The 15,626-nt window shown below is 41.5% G+C and overlaps 1 protein-coding gene and 1 pseudogene across 1 annotated transcript; one reads left to right on the top strand and one right to left on the bottom strand.

Moving 5' to 3' along the window:
* Positions 1 to 5,226: 5,226 nt before the first annotated feature.
* Positions 5,227 to 11,813, bottom strand: LOC144650549 (uncharacterized). The gene is made up of 7 exons (XM_078510251.1): positions 11,546 to 11,813; positions 9,936 to 10,034; positions 9,342 to 9,577; positions 8,587 to 8,818; positions 7,400 to 7,530; positions 6,462 to 6,579; positions 5,227 to 5,882 (listed from the first exon to the last, which is right to left on the bottom strand). Exons 1-7 carry the CDS (start codon positions 11,696 to 11,698, stop codon positions 5,838 to 5,840), a joined length of 1,014 nt encoding a protein of 337 aa, XP_078366377.1. The 5' UTR covers positions 11,699 to 11,813; the 3' UTR covers positions 5,227 to 5,837.
* A 1,558-nt stretch (positions 11,814 to 13,371) lies between these two features.
* On the top strand, positions 13,372 to 14,288 carry LOC144648572 (adenosine receptor A2a-like; annotated as a pseudogene).
* Positions 14,289 to 15,626: the final 1,338 nt, after the last annotated feature.

The raw sequence follows: 15,626 nt of genomic DNA on the forward strand, positions 1-15,626 counted from the left end.
TAGAATCTGTTGGCTTACTAGAGAGGCCTGAAGAGGAAAGGGGAATTTGGATTCGGGGGGCAAATGTTCATTGGGAAAATGGGGGTTGGGGCACCGGGACTGGAAAGGATAGGGGTAAGAGCTCGGGGCGGAACAATAGACCTGGGAATGGGATTTGGGTAAAATTAGGGAACAGAAATGGGAATTATTTTTTTCCCCTCCCCCTCTTCAGTACACTCTTATTGCCAACAGACTCTAGGGATGGGTGGGGGAGGAGTACCACCCCCTTCGTCACTTTCCTCGTCGTCTTCATCCCCAGTCTCTTCTTCGTCACTAGATGCCGTACCAGTCTCTTCCTGAATGTTCCATGAAACTCGCCGTGCCTCCTCAGCAGCACGCATGCGTCGAAATCCTAGCTCCGGAGTTCGTGCTGCTCTGTCTAAAGTGCGATCCACATTGGCTATCAGCTTGTTGATTTCCATGTTATTAACGGCCATATCAAGACGTATCTTGAGACGTATCTCCTCGAGATCGTCGTCGCATTTGGGTTCTTCAAGTGGAGAGGGAGACGACAAGGACGCGTTTGATTCGCTACCGGTGATAGGCCTTTTTATGCCTTCTCCGAGAAAAGTTTCCATTGAAGAATTCTCGCTCGTCACAAATGGCTGCACAACGATAATCCTCGCATTTGACGCGCCGGGTTCGATCTCAGGACTTTCTGGTTTTTCTTGAATCGGAAGGGCACGGCCAATGACTGCTAAATCTTCAATTGATTGACGTCCTTCACTCAACCACCCGCTCTTTGTACCAACAGTACCGGCTTCATTGGATGACTCTACTGAAGTAACAGAGAGTTTATCTCTCGGTGTTGACGATGGAGAGTTTTTCCGAGAAGCCTTGGCGTTCTTTCTTCTTGTTAGTTTGAATCTTCGCTTTCCTTTGGCATTCTTCTCTCGTCCTGACGAGGATGCGCTATCGTCGCTTTCCGTACAACCAGAAAAACAGCCTCCCATCTTTGAGCTTCTTAACAGCTGACAACAACTTTGTAAAGAAATACGATGAATGATTTTATTACATCACAAATGTAATCAAATATAGACGTCGACATTAGAATACGCTGTGTGAATGCGCGCGCTTTAATTTTCGAACTACAAACATTAGTAATGAAATTCGAAAATCTACTTTACAAAGCAGCTTACAAAGCATTCCGTTTTCCTTTTAAAGTCCTGGTCAAACGGTAGTGCAAGTAGACGCAAGTTTTCAACTTGCATTCACTTGCGTCTTCGTTTCGCTAGGAATTGCGTGCACTTGCGTTGACTTGCGATAGCTTGCGTTCACTTTGGTCGAGATCAAATTTGCACTCAAGTCAACACAAGTTTTTTCACCGTTTGGCCACCCATCGCAAGTCTTGCTTTTTTTCTTCAAATAGAGATTTGCAGCTCGCGTAGTAGCATTGAAATGGCTTTTTGACAACTTGCGTGCACTTTCGAGTGAACTTGAGAGTCCGTTCGGCCAGCCAACGCAAGTCTGTAGGCAAGTTTAACTTGCGATTACTTGTACCAACTTGCATTAGGGCTTAACGTTAGTAGTAAAAGTCTGCGTCGAGCCTTGTAGTCCATACGTATACAGGCCGGAGCTTATCCTGGTTTCAGCAGCATGAAGCGACTAGGCGTATTTCTACTCCTCCTGGATGGAATGTTAGTCCATAGCAGGATTTCCCCAGCATTAGTCCGCCGATACCAATTTATACACCTGGGTGAAGCAACTATTTTATCGATCCTTGCTCATACTAACACTTAAGATGAACGAAATTCCCCGAAATAGGAAGAAAAGCTGCCTGTGCGTTTGACCGCGAGTAGTAGAACATCGAAGACTCCAAACAAGGAAAAATCAAAAAAGTCAAACATTTAAATGCAGAGGGCTACACGAGTAAAAGAAAACCTAGTTTAAGGCCTGGCCAAACGGAGACGCAAGTTTTCAACCTTCGTCTACTTGCGTCTCTCTTTGGCCAGGACTTGCATGAACCTGCCTTGACTTGCGATGACTTGCGTTCGATTCGGTCAAGATCAAATTTGCACGCAAGTCAACGCAGGGTTTTCCCCGTTTGGCCAACCAACGTAGGTCAACTCAAGTCTTGCTGTTTACTACAAGTACTGAATTGCAGGGCGCGCAGTAGCATTGAAATGGCTTTTTAACTGCGCTGCGCAGTTCTTGCTCTGCACGGGGTTTATTATTATTATTATTATTAACTGCGCTGCGCAGTTCTTGCTCTGCACGGGGTTTATTTTTTTTCGTTTTGTCGGTGACCTGTCCCAGACCTCCACTCGGTCGAGCTTGAAGTCACGTAATGTTTAGAAGCTACAAATCAGTAACAAATGGAAAAAGTTTCTCTATTTTTGTCTTTATAAGGTATGTTTATTGTGAACTATTCCATTTTGAAGCGTTTAGTCCATGGAAAATACCAAATTTCCACGCTTTCAAAGAGAAATATAATTTAGCGGGCCAGAATCTGTGAATAAATACCATTACGTTGGTGTAAAAGAATGTGCTGACATGACAAGTTTTACTTTCGATCGGCTAGAGCTCAAGTCACGTAATGTTTTAAAGCTATGTAAGCTACCTATCAAATCTTTAATTTGCGAATCCTTTGGTCTTTACTAAACAAATTTATTGCAAAGTATTTCTCTTAAGGGTAATCTATTTTTTTTGGACCTGTGTCATTGAAAGGATTTTAGAGAAAAAGAAAAATTCCCTTCACAAACATGCCCTGACTTGTACCGCTTACGTCATTCGGTATGCTAGGGAAATACCCTCTGTTCTAAAAACAGCTTCAGCGTCCGCACGTGGGAATTCGGCCAAAATTTGCATATAAGAAAAATTATTAATCGCGGCTAGAACAAGTCAACCATGAAATGTACACAAAGTTTGTCAAACGCTGCATTTTTACAACCGGCTATTGTAATACGAAAACCGAAACAGGGTCAAATAAATTTTGAACTGTTGAAGAGGTTCAAAAATAGTAGTAACTTTATAGAAACTGCGAAACATTGTCATTGGGCCATTTTCAGTTTTATGCAAATGGGGAATACTGTCAAAATTCTCACTGATATTTACGTTCCTTGCGTGAAGCCAGACGTACTTATCAATTGTAAAGTTTATCCTCGGAGACCCAGGGGCAGTTGTTGTAAACCTTCGCCCAAAAAATCCCGTCGTCCGGATAAGCGTTTTTTTGGTTTACGGATCAGGATCGTGGGAATTAAATTTGGCCAGCATTAGCATATAGGAAAAATATTTAATTGCGGATGGAACTAGTCAACCATGAAATGTCACACAAGGTGTTTTCTTACCATTTTGCTTGTCAGTCGCAACATTGTTTAACGCAGATAAAGGGAATATAAGGGGGTGGGGTGCATTTTTTATTCTCCCCCCATGGCTACCCCTAGGGTGGTCACGTGACCAGCGCAGTTTTAAGCTCTAAGAGCTTCTTGTTTTTTTTCGTTTTGTCGGTGACCTGTCCCAGACCTCCACTCGGTCGAGCTTGAAGTCACGTAATGTTTAGAAGCTACAAATCAGTAACAAATGGAAAAAGTTTCTCTATTTTTGTCTTTATAAAGTTTGTTTATTGTGAACTATTCCATTTTGAAGCGTTTAGTCCATGGAAAATACCAAATTTCCACGCTTTCAAAGAGAAATATAATTTAGCGGGCCAGAATCTGTGAATAAATACCATTACGTTGGTGTAAAAGAATGTGCTGACATGACAAGTTTTACTTTCGATCGGCTAGAGCGCAAGTCACGTAATGTTTTAAAGCTATGTAAGCTACCTATCAAATCTTTAATTTGCGAATCCTTTGGTCTTTACTAAACAAATTTATTGCAAAGTATTTCTCTTAAGGGTAATCTATTTTTTTGGGCCTGTGTCATTGAAAGGATTTTAGAGAAAAAGAAAAATTCCCTTCACAAACATGCCCTGACTTGTACCGCTTACGTCATTCGGTATGCTAGGGAAATACCCTCTGTTCTAAAAACAGCTTCAGCGTCCGCGCGTGGGAATTCGGCCAGAATTTGCATATAAGAAAAATTATTAATCGCGGCTAGAACAAGTCAACCATGAAATGTACACAAAGTTTGTCAAACGCTGCATTTTTACAACCGCCTATTGTAATACGAAAACCGAAACAGGGTCAAATAAATTTTGAACTGTTGAAGAGGTTCAAAAATAGTAGTAACTTTATAGAAACTGCGAAACATTGTCATTGGGCCATTTTCAGTTTTATGCAAATGGGGAATACTGTCAAAATTCTCACGGATATTTACGTTCCTTGCGTGAAGCCAGACGTACTTATCAATTGTAAAGTTTATCCTAGGAGACCCAGGGGCAGTTGTTGTAAACCTTCGCCCAAAAAATCCCGTCGTCCGGATAAGCGTTTTTTTGGTTTACGGATCAGGATCGTGGGAATTAAATTTGGCCAGCATTAGCATATAGGAAAAATATTTAATTGCGGATGGAACTAGTCAACCATGAAATGTCACACAAGGTGTTTTCTTACCATTTTGCTTGTCAGTCGCAACATTGTTTGACGCAGATAAAGGGGATATAAGGGGGTGGGGTGCATTTTTTATTCTCCCCCCATGGCTACCCCTAGGGTGGTCACGTGACCAGCGCAGTTTTAAGCTCTAAGAGCTTCTTGTTTGACAAATTAAATTGCGTGCACTTGCGAGTCCGTTTGGCCAGCCAATGCAAGTCTGTACGTCGACCGCGGTCAAACGACAGAAATATGCAAATAACAAAAAAAGTACATTAAAGATAAGGTTTTAATTTTCACAGCATAAAGATTGGCACATAACCTGTTTCCTGAGGATTTACTAAGTTTTTTTTTTAGCTTTACTAAAAGTTCTACGTGTTGAAAATAGCGACATGAGGACTTGTCAGCGCCATTTTGTCAAAGCACTTTGGTTCAGATGCGGAACATTTAAAAAGTAAAAAGACACGTTTACCCGTGGAAATGGGAAAATGTTTACCCGCAGCAACTATTTTATCGATCCTTGCTCATACTAACACTTAAGATGAACGAAATTCCCCGAAATAGGAAGAAAAGCTGCCTGTGCGTTTGACCGCGGTTAAGTCTGTACGCAAGTTCAACTTGCGATTGCTTGCGTTCATTTGCGTTGCCGTTAGGCCAGGGCCTAAGTGTTCTGGATTTTACTGATAGCACACAATATATACAGAAGACCGTGACTTCAACATAACGACCCAAGTAATTTTTATTTCCTATCACTTGTTTCTTTATAAAATTATAAATCTAGCCAAGTGCCCATTACACGTGATAAAACTAATCAAATAATAAAATCCACTGATTTAACATATCAACCCATTCTTTCACACGAATACGGCCATTCGCGAAACGGCGAATATCTTTTTTAAAATCTTCACATTTAAGTTTTCACTTCGTTTTTTACAACAAAATGATAACATCAAACGAAAACAGTAACAATTATGTGATTTTTATTGAAATTCGGAGGTGAACGAAAATTTGGTAAATGATACCGTTTTTGAATCAGACATTAAATTGACAATCTGAATCGTGTAGAATTAGGGAAACGGATCACGGCCTTATATCAGCTTGGAAAAAATGATCGGAAATAACAAATTACTAAAAAATAAAAATCAAGTTTATATCAAGGTAGAATAATAGATTGGTATATGTTCATCTTTCGGAAGAAATTCTAAACATCACATTATCTTATAACACTCTGAGTGATCTAATATTGAGTTACACCTAGAATGGATATTGATTCAAAGTGAAAATGAAGAATTCACACGCGCTGGAGAAATTGAGTCCAAGGCGACATTAGTGTCAAGCTGGTGCTAAAACCAGAGCGGTACGACTGGGAATATAGACCTGCAAGATATGAATAAAAAAGGAAATTAGGAAAAGCGAAGCACGTCTGCAATTTTTCTATTTACTAAAGGACGCAAAGATTTATAAAGGGATCGTTTCGTTGAGTAAGCGCTGGGGTAGCCTGAGGGGAAGTTGACCGCGGTCAAACGACAGAGGTTTTAATTTTCACAGTTCAAAGTTCGATACATTACCGGTATCCTGACGATTTACTAAGTTTTTTGGAGCTTTACTAAAAAAAGTTCTACGTGTTTGAAAATAGCGATATGCGGACTTGTCGACGCCATTTGTCAAAGCACTTTGGTTCGGATGCGGAATAGAACATTTAAAGAGGAAAAAAAACACATTTACCTGGAGAAATAGGAATATGCTTACACTCAGCAACTATTTTATCTATCCTTGCTCATACTAACACTTCAATATGAACGAAATTCGCCGAAATAGAAAGAATAGCTGCCTGAGACGTTTGACCGCGGTGAACCTGAGGGAAAGCTGGGAAGGGAGACTGGGTAATACGCCGCTTTTATAATACGCCACCGCGTCCAGTTTTCCCGCCTTTTTTAGCGTGTAAGCCAAACTTACCAAAACAGAGAAAGGTCTGTCATGCCATGGTTGACTGTCTACCAAGTATTCACAGTTTGGATCCAGGCGCTTGTGCCCGCAGAACTCAGCGGCATCTGTCTCCAAAGCTAGTTTGTATCTTGTGTCGTTAAGAAGTTATAAACTGTCAACGAATAAATCCTTTACGCATTTCATTGTCTTTCACGACTGTTCTTCATGTAAAGATAACATTGAAGCGTACTTAAATAAGGGGCTTTGTGACGGATTTTAACAGATTTTTGAGCAGCCAAAATTTATATTTGTGTCGTAGGAAACCTAAAAGTAACGGTCCATTGTTATTAACGATTACTAAATCGGAGCACTAAAAACTGTTAACAAGCGTCTTTGGCTGCGGATGGCTCGGATGGACATGGTTTACAACTTCAAAAATTAAGGCTAAACTTTTCAAGTTGTTTCCGCGCGTCTTCAAAAAATCAATGTTTATAGCCGAAGTTGGATTTCTATCTGCAAATTCAGGTTATATCTTACTTTAGATGTTCAAACTGAAGATGATGTTCTTCATGGGTTAAGTTGCCTACCACCTATTTCAGAACAGTATAGTACAAACATCTGTGAAATCCCCGTAACGTAACTCCTTTTACTTGGCAATAAGCTCTGGGATTTGGCTTTTTTGTTAGGTTTATCTCCAGGGGTGGGGTGGGGGTAATTATCGCGGGGTGGGGGTCCTAATACCCGAAGGAATTTGGAAAGGGCGTTGCGTCCCAACAATTTTAGGTGGACAGAAGAAATGGGAGAAACAGGAGGGAAAACTACGGAAAGGGGCGGAAAGCGGGAGAAAAAAGGTATGGGAAGCGGGAGGAACAGACCCCCCCCCTCCCACACACACACACACACACACCCCAATACGACAAATTCAAACTTTTCATTTTGTTACACATTCTCAGCTTTATCAAGGATACTTTCCAGCCGTGGTGGCACCGATCCTGTAGTCAGCAAAACTCTTGGTCGCGTGAAAGTTGAACACCCACAACAACGAACCTCTTTCAAATACAATGACTTTGTCATCTTCATGGTGACAGCTTACGTAAGCCTGAAACAAAACAACAGCGTTAAGCTCTGGCCAAACGGTAACGCAAGCGTACGCAAGTAGTCGCAAGTTGAACTTGCGAACAGACTTGCGTTTGCTGGCCAAACGGAGACGCAAGTTGCCAAAAAAGCCATTTCAATGCTACTGCGCGCGCTGCAATTCAGTACTTGTAGTAAACAGTAAACTTGCGTTTGGTGGCCAAACGGTGAGAAACTTGCTTTGACTTTCGTGCAAATTTGATCTTGACCAAAGTGAACGCAAGTCAACGCAAGCGCACGCAAGTCCTGGCCAAACGGAGACGCAAGTAGACGCAAGTTTTCAACTTGCGGCCACTTGCGTCTTGCGTCGTTTGTCCCGGAACTGCAAACTGAGATCACATTTTATACCATGCCATAGAAAATACAGCCAATCAGAATACAGGAAAGCCGTTGTATATTCGACGGTATTCAACCCAACCTTCCCATCGTGCGCTGCGATCTTATTCTCGATGAAATTTAGTAAGCGTATTTTTATGGCATGGTATAAAATAGTTACACAACACTTTCTCGTGGTATACTATGAAATATCCCACTTGTCACTTGTATTTTCTTGGTATACACACTCGCCTAAAGGCTCGTGTGTATACCGAGAAAATACAAGTGACTCGTGGGATATTCCATAGCATACCACTCGAAAGCGTTGCATAACTAGTATATAGTAAATGGTTTGAACCAAGGAGTATCAGTAGGTCGTAAAGTGTGATCGTCCGGGTGAGAGTAGTTCTGAGAAGAACTGTTGTTGGTGACTGACGTTTCGACAACCTGAGCGGAAGTCACTCAGTCAGTCACTTGTCCCTGAAGATGACTTCCGCTCAGGTTGTCGAAACGTCAGTCAACTTCTCAGAACTACTCTCACCCCGACGATCACACTATACGACCTCCTGAGATCATATTCACATGCACAAAAGCTACCGACCATTATACAACCATTCCCATTGTAAATTCCAGTGCTATTGTAAATTCCAGTTTCCCATTTGAGCTAGGAAGCCATTAAATGCAATTAATGACAGCTGTCACTCACCTGGGGCGACTCCAACCAATGGTATTTCTCCTCAAGGTGCATCATTGCCCGGTCAAACTCGTTTAGATACCTGTATCTTAGCAACGGGTCGTCAACAAGATTCCACTGCCTCCGAGCATAGTGATAACTGATGTTGTTTCCTTCTCGTGGGAAGTCCAGCCATTCTGGATGTCCAAATTCATTTCCAATGAAGTTCAGGTAGCCTTCCCCTCCAAGACCACATGTTATTAGCCTGAAAAGCAACGAAATAATAACGAAATAATATTGAGCTAACTGCACGCGCGTGGACTGCAACCCGATTTTTACCATTTTTACTTTTGTACTGCATTTCCAAATGAACGGCACGCAAAGCATACAGAAGGGATTGCGTTTCACACGGGTTCTTCAATAATTTTCAAGAAATTTGTCAAAAATTAACGGTAAAAAAGGAAATGAGAACTTCTGTGTTGAATGTTTGTTCAACAAAAGTTGCGTTATCTTGTAGCGTGACATACGATAAACGATACAAGGTCAAACGATGATTTGAAATTAGTAACAACGGCCTTTTGTTTTAAACAAATCTAATATAACTCATCAATACGCGGCGATTTCTTGTCGAGTTAACCTTGATTTCTGATCACGTAACGTTTCTTTTCATCAGTCGATTTCGTGCAACAGACTAAAATATCCCGTCCACTTGCCCGATAACATTACGCAATGACGTCATCGCTTAAAAATCTACTGAATGTCGTTTATTATGCACACACATGCCCCACCTGATCATCTTATGAAGCGCTAATCCTCTCTCAATAATACTGGTCAGCGGAGTCGTGTCTGACATAAACCAGTACATCTCCTTGTCCATTAACCAGAATGCAATGGTCTTGTCGCCGACAAGGGCCTGGTCATGAGATTCTGCATACGCAATGGTTTTCTCATTGTGGCGGCGGTTAATGAGGGTCCAAACAATGTCCCACATGCGCCAGTCCTCGTCTTTGACCTCTTTTAAAACCTTGAAAAATAGAAAGAATGACGTGATGCACGACGTAGTTCTACAGTGATCCTTGAATTGTCTCTGATTGGCTTTTAATTGCGCTGTTAATTGCGTTAACAGCCTCTATTTTTCAACGCAAAAGAACGCACGCGAGAGAAAACAGCGAGCGAAGCGTGCGCGAGTGCAAAAGCACGAGGGGGGTGGGGGCGGAGAGCAAGCGAAGCGATCTCGAAAGATCTCGCTCCCGCCTCCACCCCCGCGCGTCTCCCATTTTTGCGCTCGCGTCCAGTTTAGTCGCCGTTCTTTCCCCGCGTTCAACAATCAAAGAGAAAATTACGAAAAAATAGAGGGATATGAACAGTCTCAAGGAGTATACCTTGATCCAGCGATCGGGTATAGCCATTCCAAGACGATAGTCAAAGCCTATTCCTCCTTCACTGATTGGACGACACAAGCCCGGCATTCCTGATACTTCCTGTCATTAGACACAAAGAACAAAATTAAAATCAAACTGATCAAATTTTGATAAAAAAAAATTGGTTTGTATCTGATCTTAAAATCGGTTTAAAAAGTTAAAACTGAATTTTCGGTAACTCTGTTACCTTCATCAGAGTTAAAATTGGTTCAGTTTTTGCATAATAAGATTTTAAAAGCCGCTGGTCTCTAGGGATGTTCTCAATGTTAAATAAACTTGTGGAAAATGCACATGCTCATTCACACGGTTCATGTCCTGGATAGAATGTAGCGCTTCTAGGAATAGGCGTTGTTGCCTATTGTTCACATTTCTTTCTAAAATTTCTGCGTAACCCGGATGAAGGTCATGTCATGAATGTCATTTACAATCGGGGAAAAAAAGGTCATTAACCAACACGTGATAAACTGGAGTTTTCGCGTGACAATCTCTTTCTCTCGCTTTTTTTTACTGGCCGATTCTTGCTTAGCCTTCTACGCAGGCGTTTTCTGGGCTTGTTATGCGTTCCTCCACCACGGACGTTCGTGGGGGGAGTAACGCGTGACCAGCCCCAAGGTACGTCTACTGTATGTAGGAGGAGGGTCTGGCGGTTTACGGTCAAGAAATTATGGCAGTTTCAGTCTTAAGAAGAAAACAAAAGCAATTTGCGGGGGTTTGCGGACTGTACGACCCCCTATAAAAGACCCTCTTGGAGGCTACTTCTTGCTCGATGAGCTAAGTGGGAAGAACGACTGCTCGACGTCTATCTAGAATACATCTAAAAAAGTGCAGAGATCAGCCATTAGATTGTCAAGCACAGAAACTGCAAAGTTCATTTGACTGTAATCCCAGATTATCTTAATCCTTAAAATTCTTCTTTAATATCTATAGGAGCCGAGTTGTTCGAAGCCGATTAACACTAACCTAGGATTAAAAGTTGATCGAGGGTTCAATTTCTCTTGTATAAAAGTTATTGGTTATGTTTGCGGAGTTTGAGATTAGTCGACGCCAAAACTGGAAGACACAAAATGTAAACACAAAAACCTCACGGAACGTTGAAAAACTGAAATCAAAATTCCCGCTAATGGATTAGCAGTATTCCTAAGTTATTGATTTTTCTGAGTATTGCTACTCTCTCCTGGATGAGATGCCAGTTCATCGCAGGGTTACCCCCTAGCAGTAAATTCATCGGTACCCATTTATACACCTGGGTGGAGAGAGGCACTGTGAAAGTAAAGTGTCTTGCCCAAGAACACAACGCAGCGCCCCGGCCAGGACTCGAACCCGGGCCGTTCGACTTGGAGTCGAGCGCGCTAACCATTAGGCCACCGCGCCTCCCACTGACATAGTAATGAGAAAACATTAATTGATCAACCGGGGTTGAGCCAAAGTGTTATTTCTGCCTGAGAATAGATGCCAAAGAACTATGCAACGAAGCCGCCTTTAGGCAGGCGCTTTTTTACTCAAGCTAGTGGTATTGATTGACAGTCCATTTTTCTTTCACTGAATAAACCTGAGATAGAAGTAATATTTACCTCAGCAATAGTGATAACATCAGGATAAACAGTATGTAGCATTTCATTGGCTAACATGAGGTAGATAAGTGACTCCGTATCTACTCCAAGACCAAAATAATCCGGATAGTCTCCACCGAAGCCGTGTCCCAGTCCGTGATCATGGTATAACATTGATGTCACACCATCAAATCGGAAGCCATCAAATTGATAATACTCCAGGTACCAACGGAGATTGGACAGTAAGAATCGTAGAACTTCCCACCTGAAAAGCGAATAGAGCAGTTTTCAACTGGGTGTCGTAAAACCAAAATAAGTAATCACTCTAGCTAATCGTACATGTAGCCGGCACGAAGTGCGGGAAAACGTGCGCGAGCGAGTCACGATTGGTTTTGGTTTTACTTCTAATTGGCTGAGAAAGTGATGCGAGAGTTTTAAACCAATCAATAAGCGTAGTAATGCAAATCCAATGAAAACGCGAATTACTTTCGAAGTGAGGTTGATTTGTTGTTTTTTTGAAGGGGGAAAGTAAATTCCTAGGACCTAGAAAGGAAAATTTAACCACGGACATTGCCTCCCTCAATCATACTTTTTTTTTTTTTTTGGCTACAGCCTAGTCCAGTCCCTGAACTCTCTCTTCCGCGCGCCCTTTATAGTGGCTGAACCCAGGCGCGCGAAGAGAGAGTCCAGGTAAATGCATGCGCATGCCCAGAACGAACCAATCAGAAACGAGGAGCGTGGCGTTACGCGTGTGCAAGGTTAAAAATGCTCGCTCAAATGACGAATTCAACTACACGACCAAGCGCGCGAATAATTGCAAAAAAAAAACTGTGCACAAGCGCATCCAAAAACAAATCAACAAACAGCTACAAAATAATAGGAATAGTTGACGGATAGCGGTTTGTGTTTTGGCCGTTAGCTTTTAGTAGACACTGACTGGAAAGCTAGGCTTTTTAAAGTTTTAAAGTTATTCCGTTGATTCTGCTTTAGTACACGGTAGCGTAGTTAAAAGCGTCATCTGTGCGTGCGCGTTTTCAAAAGGGCTGCCAAATATGGGTTTTCCCCCAATTTTGGGGGGAAAACTGACGCATGCGCATCTGGATTCTCTTTTCGTGCGCCTGGGTTCAGCCCCGATAAAAGGGCGCGCGGAAGAGAGAGTTCAGGGACTGGACTAGCTTCAGCCATGTAAGGACGCAGAACTTAACGCTCCTTAAAATTGCCACAACTAAAACTTTTGCCTTCATGGAGGGATTTAAGCTCGGTCACATGTCGTTTTTGACAAGTCAAAATATTGAAAGTAGTAATTTTAAACTAGCACTTGTTTTTGCTGTTTGTTGAATTGCGCTCAAACGTGTGGTATGACAAGACCTACTATTTATTCACTGATGTGGCTGCAAATGTCTTGAATAAATGGTTTCTTAGCATCCTTGTAAGATGTGATAGCGACAAGTCAAGTGACTGAGGCAAAATTTGAGCATCTTCTACGTTGTTTTCCGTCTCTCATACCCTAAAATCAAACGCCTGTTTTCCAATGTTCTTCTCCGGGGTTCTTACATAAATGCTAAAAAATATCATTGTCACTCGTGCTGTCAAAGGGAAACAGTCAGCTGGCATGCAAAATGAATATTGCATCGGTGGAAATTGTAGGTTTATTTAAGGTTTATTTAAAATTATAAATACGGTTCCCACTAAAAACTGACTTCAAAGATCATTTCACACAGCTGTCAGCTGTATCTACTTTGAAAACAAGCCGTCAAACGCTACCTCGCTGCTTGGAAAATCCTATCAAGGACAGCGATAATATCTCAGCCAAAACGTATTCTGTGTTCGTTTCTTCATTCGTTAAAATGGTGGCGGAAAATTGGTTCAATTTTATCGGCTGGTTCCTTTCAGTCGTAACAGCAACTGGAAACGGCTTTGTAGTCTTCCTTGTCGCCAAAACTCGCCAACTGCATTCCTCGGCCAACTGGTTCGTCCTTTCCTTAGCAGTGGCCGACTTTGGAGTCGGTGTCGCCGTTTTCCCATCAAGTTATTTTTGCAGTTTGTCAATGGCGTGCAACCTTAGGGTGTACGTGGCTTGCTACTGGTTCTTCCTCCACTGTTCAGTCACAAATCTTTGTGTCTTGACTTGGGATCGTTACATCGCCATCGTTTACCCATTCAGATACAACACCTCCATGACTAAGAGACGCCCTGAAATGGTATCTTGACAGCATGGTTGATTCCCTTCGCAATCTCGCTGACACTTTTGGTGGGAATGTACGCCACAAACTCCATCACTGCGCAGACTGCATTTCGATTAATCGGCGTCTCAGCCTTTGACATAATATCTTGCGTGCTGCTCTTCTATGCTGTTGTTCGTATCCTAGTTGTTGCACGCGCGCAGTCGCGCCAAGAAGCGGCAACTGAACTGCAGCTTCAGCCAAGCCACTCGTCCATGGAGACAGCAACTCAGCTGGCAACTTCCCGTCGACGTAGAAGGCAAACTACAGCTCGTTTCATAATTGCTATTGTTATACTCTTCCTCGGATGCTACATAGTGGTAAATTCTTTAGTTTTGTGCCATAGTTTTTTTTGCCAAGTGTCCGATATTGCTGGCCAGATCGTCACTTGTCTCTTAGTTATGAACTCTGCAGCAAACCCCTTGGTTTACGCGTTGTTAAAGAGAGACATTAAGAAGGAAATAAGCAAGCTTATTTTCAGGGGAAACAACAATCGAGAAAGATCAACAACGACCGTTAGTTTGACCACTGAATGCCAGTAAAATAAGAAAACTAACCACTGGACAGGACAAACAGATGGAAATAACTGAACAAGCTCAGTTATCTGCAGAGAAAAACCAAGCGAGGTTTCCCGACGTAGTCTCTAAAATGGTGACATTTGTTTCATTTTTTTACTCTAGAAAATAATCTTTTCAGTTTATCTCGTGAACAAGACAAAGGTCTGCTACATAACCTATCTAAATTATTGTTCTTGAAAATGATTTACATTTACTGATTGAGGTATCAACTTCACCACATTTTTTTAGAAGCAAGAACAGGTTGCTTCGCGCTCTTTGTCAACGCAAAAAAACCCTCTGGCACCCAGGGTAGAACAGGTTTCTAAAAGCCACCAATTTTATTGGTAGAAAAGCCGTAAAATATTAACTGCGTAAGATACCCTGTCTGGGCGAGAAAATTGCTGTTTATTCTACAAACCGGTAAAACTGTAGCTGTGTCGTTTAACGACAGAAGACGACACTTCGAGTCAACAAAAGGATGACTCATCTAAAGCCGTATTTAATGTAAATTTGCAGAAACCCAAAGCGGCGCATGTATATTCATTGCATCAGATCTTCGAGATTTTAAAGGCCAAGTTTTTAAAGGGACACTGTCACCAGTTTCACTTCAAAAACTCAAGAGCCTAAAGACATATGGAAACTACGAATAGTGGTCCAATATGGTTAAAAATCACTATGCAAATGTAGTGAAGCGATAAACAAGTGATATTATTGTGATATCATCAGGAACTTTAGATCTCAACTTCAAAAAGTCAGGCTGATTTTCTCAAGTTTTGTCCTTGTGGACTGGAAAAACACCAAAAAATTATTATGACTCCCTTCTTCCTTCAACAACAATTGACTTTATATCTCCATCTTGATGTACTTGGTGCATTTCATGTACGAGAAGACCTATTCGCTAATTTTAGTACTTTTTTACCGAAAAGCATTAAAATCTCCGTGACAGTGTCCCTTAAAGACATTTTATTACGTGATTTTCAGACTTGTCATTTATTTTTAACCTCATTTAATAAGATGTATCTTTTCCGATCCTTGGACGCCGTGTCAACAGTCAGTGTTTGTTTGCATAATCTTTCCTCAGCACGTAGAAAGAGAAGATCTGAACATATCACAACAGTGTAAACCCAAGGAATGCAATCAAATTTCCACCTTAAGTGATAATTGCAATTAAATCTAATTTTGATTACCTGAGTTTGTTTTTTAATAAATATACATATATTATCTTATAAGGTGAAAACTAAATTTAATATTAAAAGTAATCATGGTTTTCATGGTGATTAATAATAAAAGGTAGAATTTAATTTGCTTTGCACAAAAGAAGAG

Source organism: Oculina patagonica, chromosome 4 (assembly GCF_052425735.1).
Source record: "Oculina patagonica isolate OP01 chromosome 4, crgOcupat, whole genome shotgun sequence".
NCBI classification, from domain to species: Eukaryota; Metazoa; Cnidaria; class Anthozoa; order Scleractinia; family Oculinidae; genus Oculina; species Oculina patagonica.